The sequence below is a fragment of the Pseudocercospora fijiensis genome, assembly GCF_000340215.1.
Source record: "Pseudocercospora fijiensis CIRAD86 unplaced genomic scaffold MYCFIscaffold_1, whole genome shotgun sequence".
NCBI classification, from domain to species: Eukaryota; Fungi; Ascomycota; class Dothideomycetes; order Mycosphaerellales; family Mycosphaerellaceae; genus Pseudocercospora; species Pseudocercospora fijiensis.
In genome coordinates this window covers 4,236,213-4,262,617 of record NW_006921532.1, presented here as the reverse complement: position 1 = coordinate 4,262,617, position 26,405 = coordinate 4,236,213, and the positions used below count along the sequence as shown (strand labels likewise).

Sequence of the window (26,405 nt, the reverse complement as noted above, 5' to 3'; positions counted from 1 at the left end):
TTGTTTACGGAGATCGAGGCGTGCGTGGCCGGACTGGTTGGTTGTTTGTACCGAGTTGGGCCAGGGGTGGCGCGGTGGTGCGGCCGGGACGGGAAGGGCGGTGGCGTGAGCGTTGGAGCGCGAAGGAGTGGAACGGGGGGCAGCAGCAGCGGAAAGCGAGCAGTGTGTCCTCTCAGCTATAGCGACTTTGTGGCGTGTAGCGGGCGGGTACCTTCGTACAGGCGAAGCGAGGTGGGCGTGCGGGTGCGGGTGCGGGTGCGGGCACGACAGAAACAGGAATGAACGGCGTGCTGGTGAACGGGGACCAAAGCGGTGTGGTATGGATGGACGGGCAGCAATGCAATGCAACAAGAATAAGGACCAGGACAATGATGGGATGGCACGCAACAACGACAGCTCGCACCGCAGACGGCGGCGGCGGTGGTCGAGGCAGGGCAGGGCAGGGCAGCTAATAATATGGGAGGGCCGGCGCAGCGAGTCGGCGCAGGCAAGAGCAGTGCCAGTGCCAGTGCCAGCGCCAGTGCGCTCTCGCCAGCGTCAGTGCCAGTTTCGCTTTCGTCCAGCTGGTTCGCCGCCGCCGGGTCTTGCTGGCCAGATGCGAATCATGCGAATCATGCGATGCGATGCGTGCGATGCGATGCGATGCGTGCGATGCGCTGCGATGCGATGCGATGCGCTGCGGCCAGTAGTAGTCAGGCACTCAGGCAGCCAGGCCGTCCGGCAGTCAGCTGGCTCTGGCTCTGGCTCTGGCTCTGGCTCTCGCGGAGCTGAGTAGTGGCTTCCAAATTCCAATGATGATAATAACAATATGAGTGTGCTGGTCGTCTGCAGACTCGTCGAAGGGCAACGGCACCCTACTAGCCAGCCTATATACCGTGCCTTTCGGGTTCACTTTTTCCAGCGCCCCCAGTCCCAAACTTCTCAGCATGACCAAGCTTCGCTCATTTGTCGGACAACAGCCCTTCGTGCTCCCCGCGCCCCGGCTCCTTTTTCCTTACTTTCCTCTTGCTTTCTCGCCTCTGCACTGCGGCGACTGCGCTGCACCATCGTGACGTTATCCCATCCCACGCCCGCGCCCTTAATTCACCCTTAAGTTCTTTGCAAGCTTTGCACACCATCCAGCCCAGCCCAGCCCAGCCAAGCCTGCCCTGCCCTGCCCTCGAAACATCAGCATCAGCATGCATTATTGATGTGTGACGGCACCCTGCCAATTTCTGCAGCACTGAATCACTGCTGAGCCACGCCTTGTGCCGCCCTCCCCCCCCCCCCCCCTCCACTTCCACTTCGCTGCGCCGTCCCCGTCCCCGTCCCCGTCCCCGCCGAGCTGCCGAGCTGCCGACCCCCGACCCCCGACAGTTGCACCAGTGCGAACTTCTCGCCGCTCGCATCACATCACCCTTACCCTACCCTACACTTCCTTCTTGCTGCATCCACCTGCCTGTGTCGCCGTCACCTGCTTTCTCGCATTATTCTCCTGCAGCCCCATCGGCATCCGCACCGGCACCCGAGCACTCGAGCACATCATGCCTGCCATGAATAGTGCCAGCGCCGCGCCAGTTATTCCGTGGCCTTACCGCCTATTCTTCCTCTACATCGAACCAATTTCGACTCTTGTTGGCGCATACTTTGCCCATTTTCAGCAGGCCTACTACATGCACCACACTTATTCGACTGACACCCACCTGCTTGCCGTCTCCACTCGTGAGAGCATCGTCCTCTCGCAGTTGGCCAATTTGTATCTTGCCTTCACTCTAAACGAAGCGCTCGTGCTCAGAGCTACCAACAATCGCCGCGTTTGGAATACTCTGCTCCTCGTTCTCCTCCTTGCCGATTTCGGACATCTGTACAGCGTCAAAGCCGCAGGTCTGCACCTTTACACTGCCGTCACCCAGTGGAATGCAATGTACTGGGGCAATTTAGGATTCGTCTATATCGGCGCCCTCCATCGCACGTGTTTCCTGCTCGGCATTGGCCTTCCTGCCTCATCCGGCGCCGGCGTCAATGCAAAGCTCAACACGTAGCGCCACGCCAACAATAATGCCTTTTTCTCAGCTGTCGTCGTCAGCTGCAAGAATTGCCATCAGATGACTCGCATGAACTGCACTACGATCCTTCACTAAGCTTCGGGCGTGCACACCGGCAAGCACCGACGGAGCGGTTGGGTTGAGACCGGCCCGAGCAGGATCCAAGGTATTACCGACTATGTTTGGCAACACATCCTTACCTGTGCTATCCTCGCTCGTTCGAGCAACATACCATCTGACACAACTGCATGGCCGGTCGCTGTAGACCAGCATCAAGCGGGACCACTTGCATTGCAACAACGGCCCGGCTTCTGGACGTTTCTTCATGAACCATGACGCCTCAATCCCACTCAGCTTTCGTGGTTCCATCTCAGAGCTACCGGCCATCTCAGCTTCATGAGGAGTGCGTTCATGCGGTCTTCACGCCATACAAACCTACCTTTCTTTCAAGCTTCTCCGCATTCCACATCGCTCCGCTCGCAGGCGAACGCTTAAAGCGGCTTGCCCGTTCACGCGTGGTTCGTGCGCGTGGTTCGGGTCTCGACTTACCACCGGCCTGGAGCTCAAATCGCTATCCGATGGAATGGTACTGCATTGTCTCGCGAGTCGCAACGCCCATGCATTTCCCTTGGAATGTGGCGAAAATTTGATTGACTGTATGAGACAAACGCTGTCTGACTCCTAGGTCCAGCTCTGGTCTTTTGGCGGCTTCGATAAAGATCCTGTGCAAGAATTAGTCCTCGTCAGTAATAATGGGCAATGAGCATCGGTGACCACTTCTTGCATGACGCGTGAAGGTTCTGAAAGGTTCTCGATCATCAGAACACATCCCTCCCGATGCGGACACACGCTTCTGTTTGTGAACGCAGACCGAGCACACAATTCAAGTTTACATTTCGAGCAAATGATGACACTCAAACGATATTCATCGGTGCAAAAGGGTCGGGATTGTGGGGGAAGCACTACCACTATTCAGTAGCGATTTCCATAGTAATTGTTAGGCCACTTCTCTGCTATTCCTACTGCTCTTTCTACGCTAAACTTAGCTAAAATTACTATATTGCTGTCGCTATTCTATGTTGTCGTCTTTTTAGTAGTATAGGCTATTCCGAGGTATTATTATTACCGCGCCTACCTACCGCTATGCCTGCCCTTACGGTCTAAGATAATAACCTAATCTAGTACTACCTCGACGATAGCTAGTCCTTCGAAGAGATTGCAAAGCTATTATAGTACGATAATAGAGGGTCTCGGACAGCGGTTTACGTATAAATAAAGAGATAGAGGGAGACTAGCTCGATAGTACTAAAGAAGGGCAGAAGGCCTCGTATTATAACGCCGGAAATAAGGGATCTCGTACTAGAGATATTACTAGAGACACTATCGTTATAGTATAACGAGATATAGTATTATCTACTAGATAAGTTCTCGGAATAGATTAGTACCTAGACGATTGCGCGGTTGTTAGCTAATAAGTACTTTATAATTAAACTAACCTCGAGAACGGCTAAGCAACGCGATCTAGTCGTAAGGGCTATATTCGAGGCGTAGTTATAGTCCTTTAGTATCGATATAATAGTATATATAGACGAGAGCTATATTAGTAATAAAGTAGTATATCGGAAAAGAGGTTAGGCGCCTATAGGTATACTAGCGCACGATATTTAGTACCTATACTATAGTAAGCACTTTACGCTACTACCGGCGTATATGTCTAAAGGATACCTCGAAGATGCCTTAATTAAACCTAGCAGTATAAAGATAGCAGACTTCCTCGAATAGCTTTAGTTATATGTACTACTAAAGATGTAGCGCTACCTAGTACTACGCTCGGTATTATTAATAGATAACTGCGCGACCTATAGCCGCTAATACGTCGTCGATATATACTACGAAGCAGGCGTACGAGTATTGTTTCTACCGCCGTATTCGCCTAACTATATGCTAATCGAGAAGTCCTTTTACCTACTAAAGCACTAGATACGTAGACACTATAAGTTAATACTAAAGTATAGCGATAATAGCTAGCAAGAGAAGTTTAAAGCGTTTCTACGGATAGGGTATCGCAATTAGAGCCGAGGGGTTGATTATATAGCAATCTTTAAGGGTTATTATATAGTAGAAACACTATACTACGCAATGTAAGCTATATAATATACTACTATATATACTTTCGGTATTAGTTAAAAGCCTAGACTCGGCGCTATATAACGATATAAAAATCTCGTCGATACGACTATTATATAGTTAGTACCTACTCGCTATCGTTACCTCCGGTATACAGACTCTGCCGCTAAGCTATGTTTTTATACTAGCTCGGTAGGCTCGGTAAGCTCGGCAAGTTCCGAGTTTGGTTTAGCGTTCCTATAAATTTAGTAATACTAATTTTTATATATACCTGCACCTACGCTAGTATATTAATTTTTTTCCTATCGTAGAAACTAGCTCGTTTAGTGCTTTTTAAAAAAAGAATAATATTAATCGGATATATAGTTATTATATTATAAATTTAAGTATAGAATTTACTCGAATTCGTGAAGTCGTAGCTTTATCGCTCGAGCTTCGAGCTGTAGCTAGAGGTCCGACATTTAGTCTATAAGCCGGCTTTTAACACTAAATCGAATTACTAAGCAACTACTATACCGATTAGCACGATCTTTTTTTTATAATATACCGACAGCATCCGCTAGAAAGATAGCGCCCTTATTTATATAGAGAGAACGGTGCAATATAGTATTCTTAGTATATAAAGTTAGATTAGTTTTGCCGCGGGTATAGCCGAGAGTTTTGCTAACCCCGCGAAGCGAGTCCGAGCGACTTCCGACATTAGTCTATAGCTTTACTAACATCGATAGAGGCCTAGAATACACTACTTTTAAAGGATACTAATTAATTTATATGTCCTATATAGATCTATACTATTTAATTATGCTTCTTATATGTAGCCGGAATTTTTCTAATAGTTATAGTTAAATACAGATCGCGCTAAAGTATTAAAGCCAGTTTAACTGCTATATAGCTAGCTAGCTTACAACTCGTCGTTAGTTACCTCCTCGTTAGTTATAGCATCGTTATTCTCCTTCTCGCTTTTACAGGCTAGACTACCTTCTATAGCACTTACGTAGACCTTTATCTTATCCTTAAGCTTCCGTCGGATACTAATTTATAGTACGTTACTTACTAGCACCTTATTAGGCTCCTTCTTTATTATATAAAGAGTCTAGAAGCTAACCTTTAGCCTAGCCTTCGCTATAGCGAGTGCCTCTCGCATATACGTATACCTCTTCGAGAGCTAGTCGCAATATCTAGCAATATACTTCGCCCTATTAAGAATCGCCGCCTTGCTATCGACAATCGGCGAAGAGCGTAGATTTAGCTAGATAGGCGGATTCAACTAAGCTTGTAGCGGCATTAACTAGGGCATTGTATATAGCGGAGGTATAGCGAATAGATTAAATAGAGGCATAGGGCTATATTATAGCATAACCGGACCTGCTAGAGTTAGTGTCTCTTATAGCAACGATAGCTGCTCCTTCTTCTTACTACGGTATATGTTATTATAGTTCTTTACAACCTTCTAGACAAGCTAACCTAGCATATTGTCTACTATTGCAGTACCGGCTTCTATAGCGTTGCGCTATTCTTCTAGGTATCTACCTAGTATCTAGTAATAAGTGCTATTATACTATATATAACAGCCGACATTGCCACCCTTCTTAGTATTAGCGCACTATCTATCTAGACAATAGAATTTAGATAACAAGGTCTTATATATCTCTCGCGACTCGATAATGCTATTAATTGTCTTCTCGTTAGCGTTGCGAGTCGATTTAATACCTTTCTCTTTCTATATAGTAGGTAGCTTGTCTTAGTCGGACTCTATAAGGTTAGCATTACTATTAATAGCAGTAACCGACTCTCGTAGCTTATTAGACTAGCATTCTTTAACCGTAACTATAACCTATCGCTTAGCGTCTACGTTATAGACAATAAGCTCGTCTATATTAATAGTCTAGTCCTTTAGCTTAGTAAACAACACAGTATCTGTCTCCTTAGTAGCACTGTGTTTAGTAGCCTTAATAATAGCCTCTCGCTTATAGAAGTAGGCCTATAGACTACGTTCTTTAGCAAATTCCTATGCCTTAATCTTAGCCTCTCGAAACAGTATAGATACTATATCTATCTTGCCTCTATAGATAGCAGATTAACTATTAAGCTTAACCGGTTGTTGCTTATGTTATTTAAATAGTGTTTTGTAGACAACCTTATAGTAGAGGCTAGAAGCTTAGGTAGAGGGCTAGTTATCGGACGGCTTACTAGTAGGTATAGATTTGCGTATACGTTTTTTAATAACTACTATACTATTTTCATCCTAGTTACTAAGAGGTCTATTAGATATATTAATAGTATTATTCTGCGTGTCGCTTTGTGTATTAGCGGTGTTGCGTAGTAGTTTAGTAGCCGCCTATCGCTTACGCTTCTACGAAGCTTAAGATTTCGGGCCCTACGCTTTCTTCGACTTTACGCCCTTCGGTTAAGTAACTAATACCTTCGAGTAGGGATTAGTCTTTGTCTTAGCGCTAGTTTTACGTAGTTTTTGACTCTTCTAAGAAAGAGTCGTCCCTTCGGCACCTACCTACGCGCTTTACGTACTAGGCGGTAGAGTTGCTATTACTTCCTATATACTCGATAGTATTCTATCGACCTTCTACTACCTTATTTCTATCTCTTTCTCTTCTTCTTCTTCTTCTTCTTTACTACCTTCTTCCTCCTCTTTAACTATACTCGGTATACGAAAGTGCTCGATACTAAGCAAATCTATAGTATATAGCTCCTTAGCCGACTGTTCCTCGTCTCTTTATAATACCGCTACTACTAGATTACGTACCTATATATCCTTAATATATAACGAGTCGTCGATAAGGTCTTATATATATTAGATAGCTAGTAGTAGCTTAATAGGCGACAATTGCGTAAAAGCTACTTAGGTAAGGGTAGCGAGGCTAAACTCGTCGCTTAGATATACTAAATTCTTAGTAGTACGTACTAGCGGCGACGAGGTATACCCTACGGAACTATCTGTACCTTCGGAGGTTATAGTTTGCTAAGAAAATAGCCTAATAATTGCTATCTAAGTGCTACACGATATTTCGAGAGGTAGTGGTAGACCCACCTCCGCAATCCCGACCCTTCTGCACTTTAGAATAAGCCAATTCCAGCACTCCCATCACCTCGCTTGTAATAAACATGTTTCCTCAAACCACAATTCTAGTGTGTGAAACAACCGCACTGTCATTGGATTGAGTTGGAGTCAATGTTCCAACAACGTTTCACAATCAACGACGTCTCAAATTGCCAATAAGAATGTCGTCATCACAGGAGCTTCGATGGGTACATGTATGAGCAAACGGATGTTCATATCGACAATAAGCAACAACAACAACTCAGCCATTCTCACCGTCACAAGCACGACTGGGCATGTCCCCAATTACTTTCCCCTTTCTCCTCTGGCATGAGCCCCCGCACGATCGCTGACCTATATCTTCTCGCCGTTTACCACTCCAGCAAAGCAGCTCAGGAGGCCTTCACCAAAAGTTCTCGCTCTGCGGCCTGGCGTCGCAGCCACGAATATTTCACGAATTCCGCGTAGGTTTCGATATAAAAGGACTTTATGTGATGATTTTATGAAGGGAAGGGCATGGTGCCTCTTGTTGCGGAAGATGTGGCTGAATGTCACGCCCACTGCTCAGGGAAGGTGGATTGTGATCGACGCTCAACTTGCACTTGCACTTGCAATGCCAGAGAGTGATCCTGATGTCTCTGAAGTCTGCAAGTTTTTTTTTTCTTTTTTTTTGACAAAACATGGAATGAACGTAACGGGAAGAGCGGTGGTGGGTTGTAGATGACACTTCGCGAGAAACGTCATGAGAACGCAAAGCGGAGTGCCTTCTTCAAGCGCTCACTGCGCCTTCTATGCAGTGGCAACGCCAAAATGAGAGGGGCAAGGGAAAATGTTGAATCGATCTCGTATGAATTACAGTACTCGTACTACCATGCATACCTCATCCATCCATATTCCTCGCCCTGATGCCTCATGAGCTACTAGGTAGATCATACTAATATTCTCTGCTCCTCAAATCTCCATAGTGCTTTCCCCTCCTTCGAATGTCGCAGCCAGGTAGCTAAGTATCAATAGAAGCAATTATTTTGTCGTCCGCTCCGTCATGTCATGCTGTATCTGGTCGTAATATATCCGTCTATTCCTTGCTTGTAGTTTCATGTCCACGGGTGGTGCAGCATGTTGGGTAATTTGTGGGTGCTGCAACTTTCAGTCGGCGTAGTATTGATCGCTCTTGCCGCGCATCGTGCTACCAGTTTCGAGCATATCTTCGGGAGACTCTTGATAGTAGTAGTCATGAGATGGCGCGTACTGTGGCGGAGATTCCGGATCGTAGACTTGTGCTCGATAGTTGAGAACGACCTTCGCGACCAACGCACCAGCAAATGCGCCCAGCAGGAACATTGCCACAGAAGAGCTACTTGTCCAGGTCGAGTTTCCGGCGATGCCTGGTTCTCCACTGAGCAGGTTGCGTACCAATTCAAAAGGATGTCCGCAGTATCTCGTGAGATTCACCGCAGTGCCTGTGACAAAGTTAGTGTGACTCCTCTACTACGCCAGATCCAGCCTGATCACTTACCTAGTCCAGCTGCGATAGCTACTAGAAATCCTTTGATTGAGGAAGGCCAGAACATGCAGATAGCAGCGCAAGTCGCTAGGATGAAGTAAGTGGTGAAAGTCAGGCAAGTTGCGAATGTCCAGGTAGAAAAGCCGAGTATTCTCTCATAGAGATCGAGAAAAGGTCCAGCAGCCTTATTCAGACCTTCTAGGCGCTCCTGGGTAGCATTGATTGTAGAATGCATGTCGTCGACTTGTCGACCTATGCTTTGTTGCTTGCTCGCTGTGACGTCCATTTGAGTATGTACCAGTCCCACCTGCTCCAAGGATGCGGCAAGACCGTATCTGATATCTTCCAGATTTCCAGAGAGGCTATGCACGACCTCGTTCGCATTTTGAACACTCCCCGTGAACTCATACACATTCCGATGAACGCTGGCGAGAACTAGCTGCAAGTCGTACTGATGCTTGCTCAGAGCGATCTCAAGTTCTTCCCCGTACTTGAGCATTCCGGTCTGAAGGTGCTCGTCCATTTGAGATTTGTAGTCCCTGAAATGTTCGAAGATGCCATTGATTTCGCTGCTGGCCTGTCGAACCATTCCCATCTCGGTTGCGATCTCTGCTGCGTCTTTCTTAATGTTGTTCTGAGATTCTTTCATCTGAGCGAACAGCGTCTCGTGCTCGGCAAGAAGGTCGTCTTGTAGGTCGTGTACCGCAGCTTTCAGGTTGTTGAACTGCTCGCGAAAGCCTTCGAAACTGGCCTGATGCTGCGCCATCGTATGATTTAGGCCAAAAAGTGTCTCGAAGAGAGCAGTAAACAGCTCAAGCTGCTCGTCCTTTGCGACATCGTTTCGCAGTTGCCGGCACACAGAAAGACCGCGGCTCTTGGTGTTCTCGAAAGTCGTCCACGCCTGGCTATCCTGGTAAAGAGCATCCATACAGATACGAAGCTGGCGCCCAAGATTAGGGCTGTGAAGGTCCATAGTCGAAAGTGGCCGACACTCTGATTTCCACTCCTGGAGGGCCTCCTCGAGACCGCATTGGACCATGTGTATAGCAAAGAGCTGTTCGGCGTTGTCAATTACGGCATCACTGATGCCTCGCGAACCAGCGTCGTGGTAATTTAAGCAGAAGTCAATCAGGTTTGTGCCCGCTCGATGCTTGCAAGGTGTTGGCAGGCTGCGCAATTCGTCGACTATATCAAGTGCATCCTTGATGTGGTTCACGACGGCTACTGAAGGTTGCGCATGCGCGTGCCTAATGGGCTCAGGCGACACGTCGCTGTGGCTGCGCCATGCGAAACCAGCTTTGAGGGCACAGGGGTCAGTATGTCGAGGGGTAGCAAGAAGAGCAAGAGCCTACCTGTGGTGCTGCTGATATGGAAGATGAGTACGAGCAGTGCGGTTATGAAGCGCGTGGCCGATGTTGACGACATCTCGATGTCAGTTGTCGCTGAGTGGATGGCGCTGGCGATGGTCAAGCAAGACGCTATGGAGGAGAATGAGTTGAGTGAGTGTTGAACTCAATCAGAAAACATCGACTGAATGTGTGTCGATATGGTCAAAAAGTTGCAGGAGATGAAGGAGTCAGGTCGTTAGTGGTGAGTCGCAGATGTCGGTAATAGCGGTGACGAAGACAATAGAGCCTCTGACTGCCGCGACACTTCACTTACGCTTTCGACCAGCGCTTTAATTGGGCTGCGAGTGAGGGATGCAGTTGCATGTGATGGCCGAGAAGCAACGATGTGATGAGGTTGGAGCTCGGTTGCCGGATCGGGCTCTGCGGTCTGTGCGCGAAGGAGATGCAGCAGGCAGAGCAGTCGCGAGTTTTTCATTCCATCTCGACCAAAACAGCAGCATCGACAATGGCGGCCTCGCGACAATGTAGACGCTCGTCGAGAGCTCTCTTGCACTCCTTCACCGGTGCTCCTCGCGAGATCACGGTTCCAATCTTTCTTGCGCCCGCATTCGCAGCACGATCACAAGCACCACCATCACCTCCTTCACGCCTGCAGTCGTCCCGCTTCTCGACGTCGGCAAGATGCGCATCCAAGATTGGCAGATCGCCGCTCACGCTGCCACCCGAAGTCGAATTCACAGTCACAGAAGCGCTGCCACAGTCTAAGAAGTCTCGCGCCAGTCGCAACGTCCAAGGCGCCACAGTCGATATCGAAGGTCCCAGAGGAAAGATGAGCATGTCTATCCCGCCGTATATGCAGATTCTCTCCGACGACGAAACTCGAACACATACACTGCGGATCGAAGATACAGAGGATAAGAAGCAGAAAGCCATGTGGGGTGCGTATCCCCCACCGGAGGACATTGCCATTGCCATGCTGGATTATTGATTCTAACGACGTGCAGGCACCGTTCGAGCATACCTGCAGAATCACATACTCGGTGTTAGTGAGGGCCATGTTGCGATACTGCGGCTGGTTGGCGTAGGCTACCGAGCTACAGTAGAGAAGGATGCTCTGACAAAAGAACCTGAGTACCCAGGCCAGGAGTTCGTATCACTCAAGGTTGGATATTCACATCCTATCGAGCTTGGCGTACCAAAAGGTGTCAAGGCGAGCACACCGCAGCCAACTCGAATACTGCTCGAAGGATGTGAAAAAGAGGTGGTCATGCAATTTGCGGCCGAGATCAGAGCTTGGAGGAAGCCAGAACCTTACAAGGGAAAGGGGATTTTCGTGAACGACGAGACAATCAAATTGAAGGCCAAGAAGATCAAGTAGACTCTTTAATGACCAAGAAAGAATTTGGAAGGCCTGAATGAAGCAATCTGCTGCGCGCTGGACCCGGTGACGCTTTCGAAAAGGCACATAGATGTACCGCAAGAGCGCTGTAATGCATGATATGCGATGTGGGCCTGCAATTTGGTCCATGCTCTCCAGTTCTACGGTCTCCCGAGTGCATAGGAGGTTCTTGAATGTTTGCGCACGATCTCAGCGGTTCGACTAAGTGCACCGGTCTTGAGGCACTTCGGGCATATCTGTGACACAAGGCATCTAACCATTCAAAGGTCCGGAAAGTAGGACGTTACACAGCTCCAGAGCTTCTGCCTTGCGCTGGCAATGCATCTGTAGGCAGAAGTGGCACAGCTCCAGGCAAGCTCTCTCACCGGTATTGCAAGCTCCCACTTTTGAGGCCGACTTGCTATATCATCTGCATTACCTGTGTCTACAAATCTCTCAACACAGCAGTTCTTCCACCTTCTGCAATTTCATATTCGACACTGCTGACGCTGTAATGTCTGCCAAAATCTCCGATGCTCCTGATGGTGCCGGCCACGTAAGCGACGAGTCTTGGGACCAACCCAACGAAGATGCTGTGAAGGCACCAGAAGAATCTCGTGGCCGTAGCCGCCATTCAAGCAACCGCGAGTCTAGCCGTGCAACAAGTCCATCGTCAAGCGAGGTCTCGGACGAGGATGGGCCAGTCGGAGAGTCCGCCCAGATAATCGAGGTGTTTAGAGCTCGATGGGAAGACTGGACGACTGACAAGCCAAAGAAGAAACCGAGACTCCATATCCCTCGAAATAGAGCTATTATCGTTCGCCATCATGAGCCTGAAAACGAGCCGTGGCAGCTTCACTCGATCACAATTCGAAGCCCACATATTCGAAAGGTTATGGCCGCTGTGTTCCAAGACTACCCAGGCATTGATGCGAAACTCGAAGACATGACCTTTAGAGCGCCTTTCCAAGAGCTCTTCTTCAGATGGGATAAGTTCCTGGACCTACTGCAAGAAGAGGCTGATGAGACCGTCATCGAGCACTGTAACCTGTTGATCGACACAATGAAAGAGACTCTGCAGCCCAAACTCGAGCGTGCTGCTGACCTCAAATCTCGAGACCTGATCGAATTTGAGTATCTCTGGACTCTCTTTGAGCCTGGAACCGAGGTGTACTCTAACATCGACGATCGTCATCGACTGTATATCGTCGACGATAGCTATCCTGTGGAGGCAGAGTACGACAAGACGGAATTCGTCGTTCATTGTAGATATGTCGATTTCGACGGAGGCAAGCTTGGTTTCGACACGGCGAAGCGCAAGATTCCCGTCTTCAAAGGCGTGAAAGCAATCACGGAGTTGCCAATCTACCCAAGTGCTGCTCGCACAGACATTGTGGCTATCAGGAAACAGCTCGACCAGCAGGGCCAGAAGATGCTTGCTCATTGCTGTGTTCGCTTTGTGCAATATACTGGCTTTTGCTTGGAGTACGACGACTTCAACCAAGATCAGAACCAGAAACCGAAATGGATTGACCATGAAAGAATCGTCATCGATGCGAGATCCTGGACGCAGCAGAACGTTTCCATGGCACCTGTTCTTGACCCGATCAGCTCGGCTGTGCGCCAACGCTCGCGAAGCGACAGCATCAGCCCCAGCAGAGGCTACGCAAAGCTGCCTCCACCGATGGACCCCTTTCCATTCCAAAATGGCGCGAAGCTCGAAATGTCTTCGCAGAAGGAGCCGGATCTCAACATCCCACCCCATCTCGTCAAGTACTGTGCACCCTTTGTCCGCGGCTTCAACTTGAAGACCAAGAAGTGGGTGGCGTGCTTCGTGGACGGTGTCGAAGATATTGAATGGAATGATCATGCTTTCGAGAAGTTGCTACTGCGTCAACAGTACAAAGACATGATTCTAGCCTTCATGGAAAGCCATATCCAAGCCAAGGATCAATTCGACGACATCATCAAAGGGAAAGGACAAGGCTTCGTCATGCTTTTGGAGGGCGAAGCAGGCGTGGGCAAGACTTTGACCGCCGAATCGATCGCCGAGCAGATGCATCAACCTCTTTACTCCTTGTCCGCAGGAGAGCTCGGCACGACTACAGAGTCCGTTGATCATGCTTTGCAGAGAGTCCTTGATCTCTGTGCCAAATGGCATGCTGTGCTCCTTATCGATGAATGCGACGTCTACTTGGAGCAGAGATCGGTCTCTGATTTGGAGAGGAATAAGCTGGTGGCAGGTAAGTTGTCTCAAACCACTCTCGTGATTCGAACAGCCAAATTAATACCTCAGATGGACAGTTTTCCTCCGTCTACTCGAATATTACGCCGGCATCATGCTGCTGACCACCAATCGTGCCTCATCAATCGACACAGCCTTTCAGTCTCGCATTCACTTATCGATCACTTGTAAGCATGCCCCAAAAATCCCACAATTTATCCTCTCAAATAAGCTGCTGATTGGACCAGATCCAAAACTCACCCAAGCCTCTCGAAAAGCAATCTGGCAGACCTTCACAGACCCGCGGGAGCCTTCTGAAAAACATTATACCGATGATCCAATCAGTGAGGATCAGCTCGATACGCTTTCGAAGATGGATCTCAATGGTAGAGAGATCAAAAGTATTGCCAGGAGTGCAAGACTGCTGGCTGCAAGAGACGAGAAGCCCTTGATTTTCGAACATGTTCAAGCTGTGCTGGACGTCAAGAAAGGTGGAGTCACGGGCGTGCCGAAGGTGGAATTATGGCGTGCGGCCTTAGCTGCCCTTTTGATGGGGTTGGTCACGGCGTGGTGGGTATATGGTAGGTTTGCTGGGCGACCTGCATCTACCATCTGTACTGTCAGCTACAAGGGTTCAACTCCGACCCTCACGAAATGACTGCAACACGACGGGGTAGAGGGTTGAAACGGTATTGGTACTTGGAGCGTTCAAGGGTAGCCGTAGCCATCCAACTCTGATCGTTGTATCTTTTTGGTGAGCATTTGTTAAAGCTAAACGGGGCGTGATAAAGTCGTTATATGCAAAGTCGAGCAGATAAAAGGATTTGACTTTTCACTCCGAAGAGCTTGACATCTGTCGTGAGGAAGAACACATCAGCGAAGGAGGGCGAGGAAGGCTGAAGTCTGTCAACTGTGTTTCAGTGTTCATCCGTACGCCATTATCATCATCAGCCCATGGCGGTAGCGGGATTGGCGAGCTAGGTATCGTCTCCGTTGGAGGCGGCACTGTCGTCCGAGGCGGCATGTGAGGAAGGCTGTCCACAGAATTTGGTCCACTCTGTTGCGATGGTACAACGGTGCTGACCTGCGATGGATGGCTTTGTGTCTGACCACGACCTGCTGGAGGAGCCATGATCTTGACTGGAGCGATGTCGCCACTGCCAGAAGCAGCTTGCGTCAAACCTGCGTTTGTATTGGCGGCTTCGGTCCAGTCTCCAAGCCTATCATGGGTTAATCTGGAGGGAGTGGGTTTTGTTTCAGGAAATAGCTGCTTCTTTTCCTGGGGTTGACTTGAGGGTACCACCTCGGCATCTTCATGGACGTTCTTTTCGACTTTGATGGATCTGGGACGACTTTCACCAAGTTCGGGAGAAGGCTCTCGATGTTTTCGAACCACGATATTGACCTTTTCGATCTCCAGCTTTTTCAAACCAGCACCTGTTGCTGCTGCTTTCTCTGATGTCTCGTCCTCGTCCGGTTCTTTAAAGTCTTCTACGATTCCATCTCCTTTTGAATGAGATTGAACTTTCTGCGTCTTCGCCTGTACCTGGGTCGACAGCTGCGTAGCTGTAATTCCAAATCTGTTCGCATCACGATCAAGCGCTGCATCGACCGGATTGAAAGTGCTCTGTTGCATCAAGGAGTAATAAGTATGTTCAGGCATTTCGTCATTATCTTCACTCTTTAAGTCATTGATGTCATGTTGGTCGTAATCTTCATCGTCAGTCGTAGCATCCAGCTCGATCATATCACTCTCAAGCTGAGATTCCTGAACAATCGTCGCTCTTGCAGTGACTCGAACAGCTTTTCCGGGAGAATTAAAGTCCATATCGCCTTCTTCAGAGTCCTGAATAGTCGCAGTGCGCTCAAGATGCTTCGTCTCTTTTTTCGGCGTACACGCGACCCTGGAGATCCAAAGCGGCTGCATAGACCCTTTTTCAATAGCAAGATTCGCTTCATTCTGGGGCTGTATCGGCGCGGACTTGTCTGGAGCCTTGCTGCTAGGACTAGAACCCGCAGGGCATTTCAAAGGCGATACATTGGTGCTTCGATCTTTCAGTGGCGAACGTTGATAGACTCCTCGATCTTGCGGCCGCTCATGCACAGAAAGTGTGATGCTCGATGGTGTCTGCGATGAAGGAATAACGACTGGCAAACCTTTTCGCGGCGTTTGTGGATGTTGATCTGACCCGGCAGTCGTCGGTCTCGTTGTATCGCTGCCGTGATCGGAAGATGCGGTGAGCGCTGGATGGTTGTAAAGTCTCGGCGGAGGAGAACTGGTCATCTGGCTCTCCGAATCAGATGCCCCGTCGCCTATCTTGCCGGACAGCAGTGCTGCTTGGTCAAGAGTGTCAGAAGCCGGTCCTGCACGCAAAGCTCGCTCACTCGATTTGTGGTCGGGACTAGGAGGATGAAGCATAGCGGCCACTAGATCCACATCTTCATCGTCATCGCCATCGCCATCGCTCTCATCGCTATCCCTCGCGTAGTCAAGCAGTTTCCAACACTGTGTCATCGTGGATTGATCATGCTCTCGCATGGCATTCTTGGCGCGCTTCTGCTGCGACCTCTTGCCTGAAGCCTGTGCCGTCGTCTTCTGCTTCTTCTTGGGCTGCGGCTCGTCGAAGTCAGGATCATCATCAGCGCTGTCGGTAGGAATGGAGAAGATGCTTCGGCCTCGTGTGGGGTTGTATGGCGACGAAGACGTCGCAATGAAGTCCAGCTGTGTCAAGGTGGACTGTTGTCTGGCGAGGAAGGGAGGCGCCGACTTTCGCTGGCGAGCAGAGCGTCTTCTGGCGGGAAATTCTGTCTGGACCGGTGCGGGCGGCAAGCGGCGGTGGACAGTGCCTGACATGCTTGCATCGTGTGTCGGAAAGTGAGCGGAGGCCGACAGTGTCGATGCGGTCGATGCGGTCGTTGCGGTCGTTGCGGTCGATGCGGTCGATGCGGTCGATACTGGCTGTGCACGTTCGCCTCCGCTGAGACGCGTCTCGATGACGGAGACGCGCCACGCCACGCCAAGCCACGCCACGCCAAGCCACGCCACGCCACGCCAAGCGAGCGCGACCGATTTTCCCGTGAGGCGTGAGCGTGCTCGCGCGCAGGACTTGCCTCACAACATCAACCATCAACCGTGGGCCCGCAATAAGTATGTCTGCCCCGCACGATGCTCATGCCAGACCACCGACAAAGCTGCGTGACGTCTACAAGCAGTACCAGAAGCTAAAGGCTGCTGATCTGGACGGCGACACGGGTCTCTTGGACACTCGCGATATGCACCCCGCAGTCGAATCCGGACGACTGCTTCAACAACACCTGCAGCTCCCCAATGGCCTGCGTACCGTCTTCTCCGACTTTCTGGGGCGTAGCGATGCCGTAGTGTCGGCACCTGACCTCAGCAAGGTGTACGAAGTTCAAGACATCCCCGGTAAGATCGCATGCCATGCCACTACTTCCAGCTCGCTTACGTCCAGCTCTGAGAAAGGTAGGTCTGTTGATATATCCCTCGCTGCTGCCTCCCGACGTGCAGCGCAGCCTGCTTGATAAATCATTGCACAGAGATGTGTCCAACTCCCAGCATCAAACTAATGTTCATCTCTTTCACCATGTCTTATACCCACCTTTGGACGACCACGGCAATACGAGCTCATTCTTCGAAACCTCTGCAACGAATATAACCTTTCAACCCAAGCATCCAAACGTGCACAAGACATTCTCGACAAAGCAATTCCTAACCCGAAAGCTTCGTTGGGCAACTCTGGGTGGCCAATATGACTGGACGAATAAGACCTATCCCGATCAAACTCCTCCCGATTTCCCGTCAGATACCAAGAAGTTGGTAGAAGACCTTTTTCCAATGAAAGCAGAGGCCGCCATCCTCAACATCTACTCGCCTGGCGATACGCTGAGCCTACACCGGGATGTCAGCGAGGAATGTAATCAACCTCTGGTCAGCATATCGATGGGATGTGATGCGGTCTTCATTGTGGGACTGGATTCTGAAGATCCCATCAATACCAAATTATGTTGCATACGCTTACGCTCGGGGGACGCGGTGCTTATGAAGGAGGCGAGCAGATATGCCTGGCACGGCGTTCCGAAAGTAGTTGAAGGCTCCTGCCCAGAATGGTTGGAGGACTGGCCCGCTGAGCTCAATGATGATGCCAAGTACGAACAATGGCGTGGCTGGATGAAGACCAAGCGAGTGAATTTGAACGTGCGGCAGATGTTCGATTGAAAGATGTAATCGCGCGAGAGAATGAGTGAGCGCATTGCGATCGCAGCAACTCGGGGCATTGAGCTTCGAAATCCGCCAAGACATTAATTTTTGTGGTCAATGTCTCCTTCAGGTGACGGGTTATGTCGCTCCTGCAATCCGGTTTGCGAGTCGCTTATGCCATACAGTCAGACGACTCTGACAGTCTTGAACATCAACGACTGACTATATGGGTCTGGGGCGGATCCCAAATCGTCAGGCCCCGTATACTTGCGCAGTTTGTAGATTGTAGGTTATTGAGTTATAACCTGTGTTTAATAACCTGTAGATAACCGGTTATTAAGTGAACGGCTCTTGTAGTTAAATAAGGTTGTAGGTTATCGCAATTAGCCTCTCTTAGTAGTAAAGGTACGCCGCGTCTTCTAATCTAAGTGCTATTCCGGCTCTTTACTAATTAACTACCCTTATTTATACTATCTCTTGTCTATTACTACTACTATAGCTCTAAAGCGTGCCGTAGACGCAGGCAATAGTAGTACTATAAAGCGGAAGCGATAGCGGCGGAAGAAGCCTAAGGCGGACGCGACTACGCAGTATCTATTACTATAGAAGTATACTAACGAGTACCTTAAATTCTTCCTCGACGAGTTAATTAAGTTGCGCGCTAAACAGACCGATAGCAAGAACTTCCGGTTAAAGGACCTGCGGCCTATTACTATCTAAATAAGCGAGAAATTCTAGCTCTAGTTTAAGGACGAGTCGTTAAAGAATAAGTAGATATAGATAAAGAAGGAGTAGCGGTTGTAGGTTATCTATTTAACCTATATTAGCGGCTAGAATAGCGAGCTACCTCGGTCGATAGAAGAGGTAGAAGATGCTTATAATAAGGCTTATCCGGAGTGCGCTATATTTCTCGAGCGCCTACCGGCGTAGAAGGAAGAGTTAGAGACACTTATCGGAAGTAATATAGCAATAGGAGATAGAGCGGAAACAGCGAAGACGTTAGCGGAAGATAAGCCTAGCGATAAGGCCGTAGATAAGTCGGATAAAGAGCCTAATAAGGAGTCTAGCGAGGACAGCGGCGGAGCGACTAAGTCTAAGGACCTAGATAAACTTAGTAAGTTTGAACGTTAGTGTAAGACTGTAGCGAAGAAACAGAAGCTTAATAAGTAAAAGATGCAGAAGGTAAAGGCTAAAGGCAAGCGTATCTATCGGAAACAGACTGCTAAGTAAGAGGCTAATAAGAAGGCCGCTATCTCTACCTTTAAGCCGCTATAAGAGATACTCGCCAACTTTATATCTATCTCCGAAGCTAGGGCTTCTACGCCGCTACTGCGAGTAAAGAACCTATTAGAGATTGTTTGTAAGCGGTTGTTTAATCCGGAGGTCTTAAAAGAGTAGCTATTTGCGCTAAAGAATGCGATAGCAAAGGAGGTTAGAAAGGTCAATTATCGTACTAATATCGCCGTATCGATAGTAAGGCCGGAGAGGCAGGCCGATTTCGAGGCGTTCTTCTAGGAGCTTTATTAGGAGGTTAGCAGCGCTCCTAAACTGCAAGGATAGTATCTAGATATACCTAATTATAGCTAACCGTCGCTATATAGTCCTATACCGAATAGAGGCTATCTATAGAGCTAGAGATAGGTTGTTGTTATTAGAAGAATGGATTTAGTTAGAATAACTAAGGTCGAATTTAGCTTCTTCCGAGACCGAGTCTAATTTATCGACTTTAGCGTACGAGGAGGAAAGATATTATATATTAATAACTACGGTATTTGGATTAATTAGACTTCATTAGCATTCGATAGTGTATTAATAAATTGCACGTAACTAGCCTTTATATAAACGCAATTCTCGAACTCTTTACCTCCTATATACCCCGCTAAGACCGCATAGTCGTAACGTTAATCGCATATACGACTGCCTATCTAGGATTTCGAGACTAATACGAGAGAGATTGTAGTATACTACTAATAGCTAAACAAGGGAAGAAACACTCGAATCCCTACTAAAATCGCGCTTCTATTCCTAACTAAATACCTCCGCGTATACCGCGACCTCCGCTACTACTGCGCTCTACGTATATAGAGCCTCTCCTGCTCTAGATACTCGAGATAGTCTTGCTATATATCTTCCGCCAATTTATTACGAAACCTAACTATATCTTTATCCTTAATAGCGCCTTAGATAGCGTTGCTCGCCTTGTCTCGATTACCTATTATACTACTCTTATTAACGGTAAGCTATAGCTCGGATTTAAGAGGTTAAGCGCTATAGCTAAGGATAAAGTTGTAAAGGACAAAGCAGGCTATAATAATGCGCTTTTAGTCGATAAGCTCGTATCCTTAGTAAGGACCTTACGCAACGATAGCGAAGCGCTTCTTAATAATGCCGAAGATCCTCTTAATATAGTTGCGAAGCTGCGCGTAGCGTAGATTAAACAACTCCTCCTTCGTCTTAGGCCTTCGCTATACGGTATACTATTCTCGTAGGTAATATCGTATCGCCTAGTATAGAACGAGAAGGCGCTTGTCGAGCGACGAGTATCTACTATCCGCTAGATAATATCGATCTTCTAGCACCGAGAATCTACTCTTAAAGGCGCGTCTAAGGACCGTACTATTATTCGTAGAGCCTTTGTAACCGACTAAAGTATACTAGAACCTGCAATCAAAGTTACACGCCGCTATTACATTCTACGCGATAAAGTTCTTCCTATAGCGCTACGCGCTCTATTCTTAGTATAGTATTTGAGCGTAGATATAGGTACCGTTAAGCGCGCCTATCGCACCTCTAAAGTATTTGAACTTATCTTCCTTTAGCTTCTCGTAGACCTCGTCCTTATTAGGTAACTTTATATACTTATCGGCCATCCGATAGAGCGCTTTGCTAACCTTCTCGATAATTAAATAAAAGATATTAAACGAGTGCTAATACTAATTGCGTAGCTGCCGCACCGATAGGTTATAGGCTACGAAGTCTAAGAATATTACTACCTGTTTATCGATATCTACCTTGATAGCGCCGTACTTATCTAAATCGCCGCTCTCTTCTAGCTCTTCGATTAGCGACCGTAGTACCGGCTGTCTAAGGCGCGTCGTACTATAGTATACGTCTTCCGGTCTATATAGACACTTATACGTCTCCTTCCTGCCTTTATCGCGCTCTATTAAAGTCTCGACTTTGCTAGAAGGTCGGTACTAGCGCCTCTAAGTCGTAGGTCGGAAGAAGGGCAGAACGGTAGTAAGAGATATACTAGTAAGAACAATAACGACTACGGCGACTCGAGCGGCTTCTATTATAGTATAGTAATAGTAAGGGAAAATAAAATATAGTATAATGAGAGATCTATAAGGCTAAGAGATGGATATTTCCGCAGCGGCTATTTAGGGGCTAAAAGCTCCTTACGAGGAGGTAGGTAGGTTATTCGTATATAACTGCTAGAATAAGCAATTCCGATTACCTATAATACGATAACCTACAATCTAGTTAATGGTATAGAAAGCGAAGTAAACGGCTAACAATAACCTATAGGTTGTAGGTTATAGGCGATAACCTGCCTTAGATAACCCGACAAACTACACAAGTATACGGGGCCTGATCATCAAGGGCCCAGCGCCACCTCCATTGGCGATTGGAAACTGACCCCGCTGCGGGGAGATCACCCTCGGGCCTCTGAATGTCATATCAACAACTACACGAAGCTTTACGCGACTACATGTATTCCTCGGATTCATCAGATCAATATTTCGCGGTCTCGCTCGCCCCATAGTCAAATCATGGCGCCTTTCAAGCTACAAAATCCTCCTAACAGAGAGATCTTAGGCGGAGATCTTCTCGCACAGGCTCTTCAAAATCTCGGAACTGATGGTGAGAGGACTCCAGCGTGTTTCGTTGTTGTTGAAACATTTTACTCACGATTAGATCCTTGACCATAGTTGCCTTTGGTCTTCACGGAGGTCACTTGGATGCATTCTTACTGGGAGCTCACGATTGCGGCATCCGCCTAATCGACACTAGACATGAGACCACTGCAGTTCAGGCTGCGGAAGGCTATGCAAAGATTTCAGGCAAGGTTGGCGTGTGTTTTGTTACTGCAAATAGCGGGTTGGTGAACAACTCATCACCATGCCACTGAATGCTGAAGGAAATCGTTAGCTTCTCGAACGGACTTCCAGGTCTTGCTACAGCTTTCGCTGATCGATCTCCCGTCTTTTGCATCACTTCAAGCCCGCCATTACAAGATGCAGAAACGAACGCGCTACAAGGCTTTCATGACCAAGTGATTGTCGCAAAGCCGATTACCAAATTTGTGAGCAGTGTAGCACCTGACACGGTGCTCATCACAGCTGATCACCTCCTGAACAGGCTCATCGTGTCACAAACGTTGAAGAGATCCCGCGTATAGTGGCCTACGCCTTCCGAAGTGCAAATACGGGTATCAAGGGCCCCGTGCTGATCGACTTCCCGATCGACGTCCTCTTCTCACCTCCACAGCTTGAGCGTGTAGCATTTGGCGCAGTGGACGTTCCTCCTGCGTCTCTGCCTGCACCTGATCCAGCAGCAGTGGATCGATTGCTGAATGCTTGGAAGACAGCAAAAAGACCCGTCATCATAACAGGCACTGGTGCAAGAGGAACAGACAAGGTTCTCAAGCAATTCGCCGAGTCCACAAACACTCCGGTCTTCTACTCGAGCAAGTTCTCGACACCGATCCCAGCGGATCACGAATTGCGTGCTGGGCCAGCATCTGCACTGGCAGCTTTTGCGGGCAAGGAACATCCGGACTTCGTCCTGTTGTTAGCTGCTCGTACTGGATTCCTTCTTGGAGGTCGTGGCGGAGCAATCATACCCAATGACGCGACAATTGCGCAAGTAGACCTAGATGGAGGCGAGATTGGAAAATCACACGCGATCGATATTGGTATTGTCTCAGACGCTGGTCTCTTTTGCGAAGCCGTGGTATCGAAAGCCGGAAATGCTGGTTTTGGCCGCAACGATGCTTGGATCAAGAAATGCCACGGTCTGAACAACACGGCTCTTCCGTACGCTAAGGACGGAAAAGTCATGCCCGACGGACAGTTACACCCTTATCATGCTATGGTCGAAGTCATGAAGGCCCTTCCACCGGACTCAATAATCATAGTCGATGGAGGTGAAGCTGGACAGTGGGCAGCCATGACCTTAGAGCTGGCAAAGCCGCATGTTGCTATTGTTGCAACGGGGTACTTGGGCTTCTTAGGCAATGGATGGGGGTACAGTATCGGCGCTGCCGTGGCAGATCCTAGTCGTCTGGTCGTGAACATTCATGGCGACGGATCCGCCGGCTTCCACATCCAAGAACTTGATACTATCGCGCGATTCAACCTCAATGTGCTCACTCTGGTCACGAATAATTTTGCCTGGGGTATGTCTGTGAATGGACAAGATCTACTTTATGAGAAGCAAACCAAGGCGAGACCTGCAACGGCGCTTAGCAAGGCTTGCGCGTATGAGGTAGTCGCCCAAGGATTCAATTGCGCTGGCGTCAGGATCACGCAGCCTGAAGAAATAGGTCCGGCCATCTCGAAATTAACGAAAGCGGGACCTTCGCTTGCGAACATGATTGTGAGCGTCAAGCCCACGACGCCAGCGACTCTCTCAATGGTCGGCATGACGGATGATCCTAACGTGAGTTGCTCGAACCTACGTGCAAAGAACTCTACTGACGACCATCGCAGTGGATTGTGGTCCCATATTACGATAATGTCCCAAGACCTTTCTACAAGCTTTCAGGCGCCAACGGAAATGCATGAAACTTTGCTGCAAGTGAGTGAAGAGCGTTCTAAATTTAGCGCGTTTCAAAAATCGATGGCTGGGGCAGGGTCTTGGCGTTCACAAGCAACTCATTCTTGCTATTGTCATGCAGGCGCAAGGGCCTCGAAGATCTTCTACAAGTCTATTGTAGAGTTGCTATTGTCGATCAGCACCATTTTTCAACTGGCGCTATATATCTTTACCTCCCATCTCGACTTCTTATCCTTCGCCTTGCCAACAACAACGACATCACATCTCGCGCACTCACGCCACCGGCTACAGAAGCTACTGATAAAGAGTGAGTACCTCTTACTTATCACACACAGACCCACTGCAGACCTTGCCATAACACCATGGGGACACTTCAAGTGAGGTCAAATTGAGTTTCAGACCAACCAAGAAGACGCTTCAAGTGAGGACATATTGAGTTTCGCTCCTACTTCTGGTTCTTCATCCCACCCGGTACCACTCTTTCACTCATCCTCACAGCATTTCTTGATTTGGATTTTTTCTTCGAGTCAATCCCAGAGACTGATCAGAAAAAAAAATAGCATCTCAAATTTTCTGCACCAGTTTCCAACTCAAACAACACACACCACACAATGGCATTAAACGCGATTCCACCAGAGGTGCAGAGCATCATCTGCGACCATCTCTTCGCAGACACGAGCGACGATGCGCTCGAAATCCTGACTCGACGCGTCCCAGCCCACGTCGAAATCAGAACCGTATGCCATGAGCTGTACGAAGCATCCAAATTCTCGTACAAAACGGCAGAAGAAAAAGCGGCGATGCAGCGGCAAAACATCCTCAACGACATGAAATCCAGATACGACTCGATCGCACCTCGCGTGCCAGTCGTCACAACCCACAACCTCTGTCTCCTCGCAGCCTCACTCAACAACAACTTCTGCCAACACGCCTGCGCCAAGCAAGGCTGTTACATGTGCAAAGATCCAGCCCACCGTCGCTGCTTCGAGTGCGGCCGCAATCTCGCCGTAGCTCTGTGGTGCAAAATGCCGAAAGAAGCGAGAAATCCCGACGATCAAAACGAGCGACCTGTGCCCAAACTCACAGATTTCAAAGCCAAAAGTTCTGGCAATACCATTACGACGCCGACCGGGAGCCTCATCGCCGGACTACAAGGCTGGAAACCAGCTGGGGATCAATTCGGTCGTATGCCGTGGGCTTTTCAATGGTGGTCGTCTCATTACCTCATCCAGACGGCCATTGATCTTCGCTGCAATATTCGGCGATTCGCTGTTAAGAGGTACAGGGCTGGAACGTCGAGAGATGACTTGGATGAGTTCAGTATTGCAGATATGGAAGCTGGCGATCGAAGGATGACGAAGTATGAGGGTATTCGGAAGCATTTTGGGCCCATCCCTTGGAGGGCAGAGTATGAGAGGAGAGGAAGGATCGAGGCGGAGGAGAACGGCTTGGCGGGCAGAGAATGAGAGAGGAAGGATCGGGGAGGAGGAGAACGGCGAGGATTTGAGAAAGGACCATCCTGATATGAGGCATGCGATGCATTATGGTCCGCGGCCCGAGTAGAATTCGAAGCATGCATTGGCCAGTGCTGATGACATGGCGCGATCTACTGTGATGGATGATGGCAAGCGATATTATGATATAGAGGAGTGCGACGGAAACTGCGGCCACGTCAAAGGAGTCTCTGTGGAAAACGTATTCACTAGACTCGGGTTATTTGGAAAGGCGAATAAGTATCAATTTGCCCGTACCCAGACAACAATATGCGGTGCGCGCGCCAGAAACGCTCAATAGAATCCTGAAATGCCGTGACAGCCAGCGCAAAGAATGATCCATCTGCTGTCAAGTTTCGTTGCTTGGAGAACGCACTCCTGACATTCCAAATGCCTTCCAAAGGCAAAAAGGTCCTCCTTCCTATGTGCTGATTAATAATATGTGCAATGCATTCGTTCCATCATCCATCGTCTGCTCGTGGGTGCTGTATTCCTGATTTTATGTGTCATTGGCTATTGGCTATTGGTTGTTTCGAATGCCACCTCCTTCCTTTCTGTCTTTGGGCTCATGAGCTCATCGTTGGGTATGCCTGGAAAGTCCTTTCCGTCTCTCTTTGCTTCAACTTCGTCCACGACACCAGATGATGGCTTGTCGAAGCCGGGCTCTCCGAAGACACTGGATCCGCCCCCAGAAGAACTTTCAAAGAAGCCTGGCGACTCGCTTTGAGTTGTGGGATAGCTTCCGGGCAATGAAGATGATCCGCTGGCTGCATTGAGCGCAGTATTACGCGCTGTATCACTCAGCCTACCATGATCGCCGCTCACAATTGACGTCATGAAGCTGGATGCCGTGTTTGATGTGCTCTCGCTGCTGCCGCTGAAGAAGGTCGACGTCGTCCGCGTCTCACTCGAGGAAGAGCTTGATAAAAATTCCGAGAACGGCTTGCGCCCCGCTCTGATCTGTTGCGCACCTGTTCGAAAACTTGTTGTCCAGTCGCTCTCTTGACTTTGGTTTCTGCTGCTATCTGCAGACGAGTTAGAGGTTGTCAGATCACTTTCGCTGATCGTGGAACTCTCGCCAAAGGAGACACCTTGTGATCTGCTTTGCGAATCAGACTGTCCTGAAGTCAAAACACCAGATGCACTGCGCGAGTACTCATCATGACTCTCATGACCCTGGGCGAGTCTGTCAAGACCATGCGGACTACTACCACTGCTTGCACCAGCCACGTAATTCGATTGTTGGTA

The 26,405-nt window shown here is 48.7% G+C and overlaps 9 protein-coding genes across 9 annotated transcripts; 6 read left to right on the top strand and 3 right to left on the bottom strand.

Annotated features, from left to right (window-relative positions):
• Positions 1–1,532: 1,532 nt before the first annotated feature.
• Positions 1,533–2,021, top strand: MYCFIDRAFT_26449 (uncharacterized protein; the record flags this gene model as incomplete). Its single annotated transcript, XM_007921564.1, has 1 exon — positions 1,533–2,021. The coding sequence occupies one exon, from the start codon at positions 1,533–1,535 to the stop codon at positions 2,019–2,021; it is 489 nt and encodes a 162-aa protein (XP_007919755.1).
• Positions 2,022–8,352: 6,331 nt separating this feature from the next.
• MYCFIDRAFT_169831 (uncharacterized protein) lies at positions 8,353–10,135 on the bottom strand (the record flags this gene model as incomplete). Its single annotated transcript, XM_007923121.1, has 3 exons — positions 8,353–8,689; positions 8,719–10,006; positions 10,063–10,135. The coding sequence occupies 3 exons, from the start codon at positions 10,133–10,135 to the stop codon at positions 8,353–8,355; spliced, it is 1,698 nt and encodes a 565-aa protein (XP_007921312.1).
• Positions 10,136–10,552: 417 nt separating this feature from the next.
• On the top strand, positions 10,553–11,574 carry MYCFIDRAFT_55154 (uncharacterized protein). The gene is made up of 2 exons (XM_007921937.1): positions 10,553–10,997; positions 11,064–11,574. Exons 1-2 carry the CDS (start codon positions 10,565–10,567, stop codon positions 11,435–11,437), a joined length of 807 nt encoding a protein of 268 aa, XP_007920128.1. The 5' UTR covers positions 10,553–10,564; the 3' UTR covers positions 11,438–11,574.
• Positions 11,575–11,970: 396 nt separating this feature from the next.
• On the top strand, positions 11,971–14,406 carry MYCFIDRAFT_201419 (uncharacterized protein; the record flags this gene model as incomplete). Its single annotated transcript, XM_007923120.1, has 5 exons — positions 11,971–11,993; positions 12,245–13,055; positions 13,212–13,680; positions 13,742–13,849; positions 13,910–14,406. 5 exons carry the CDS (start codon positions 11,971–11,973, stop codon positions 14,317–14,319), a joined length of 1,821 nt encoding a protein of 606 aa, XP_007921311.1. The 3' UTR covers positions 14,320–14,406.
• MYCFIDRAFT_169829 (uncharacterized protein) lies at positions 14,370–16,789 on the bottom strand (the record flags this gene model as incomplete). The annotated part of the gene is made up of 4 exons (XM_007923119.1): positions 14,370–14,408; positions 14,439–14,496; positions 14,534–16,398; positions 16,430–16,789. The coding sequence occupies 4 exons, from the start codon at positions 16,787–16,789 to the stop codon at positions 14,370–14,372; spliced, it is 2,322 nt and encodes a 773-aa protein (XP_007921310.1).
• Positions 16,790–16,811: 22 nt separating this feature from the next.
• Positions 16,812–17,898, top strand: MYCFIDRAFT_125809 (uncharacterized protein; the record flags this gene model as incomplete). Its single annotated transcript, XM_007923118.1, has 2 exons — positions 16,812–16,998; positions 17,120–17,898. The coding sequence occupies 2 exons, from the start codon at positions 16,812–16,814 to the stop codon at positions 17,896–17,898; spliced, it is 966 nt and encodes a 321-aa protein (XP_007921309.1).
• Positions 17,899–21,605: 3,707 nt separating this feature from the next.
• MYCFIDRAFT_48343 (uncharacterized protein) lies at positions 21,606–23,915 on the top strand. The gene is made up of 5 exons (XM_007921842.1): positions 21,606–21,747; positions 21,816–21,984; positions 22,036–22,189; positions 22,246–23,547; positions 23,598–23,915. The coding sequence occupies exons 1-5, from the start codon at positions 21,657–21,659 to the stop codon at positions 23,670–23,672; spliced, it is 1,791 nt and encodes a 596-aa protein (XP_007920033.1). The 5' UTR covers positions 21,606–21,656; the 3' UTR covers positions 23,673–23,915.
• Positions 23,916–24,275: 360 nt separating this feature from the next.
• Positions 24,276–25,130, top strand: MYCFIDRAFT_75981 (uncharacterized protein; the record flags this gene model as incomplete). Its single annotated transcript, XM_007922231.1, has 1 exon — positions 24,276–25,130. One exon carries the CDS (start codon positions 24,276–24,278, stop codon positions 25,128–25,130), a length of 855 nt encoding a protein of 284 aa, XP_007920422.1.
• A 388-nt stretch (positions 25,131–25,518) lies between these two features.
• MYCFIDRAFT_209721 (uncharacterized protein) lies at positions 25,519–26,146 on the bottom strand. The gene has a single exon (XM_007923117.1). It carries the CDS (start codon positions 25,992–25,994, stop codon positions 25,671–25,673), a length of 324 nt encoding a protein of 107 aa, XP_007921308.1. The 5' UTR covers positions 25,995–26,146; the 3' UTR covers positions 25,519–25,670.
• Positions 26,147–26,405: the final 259 nt, after the last annotated feature.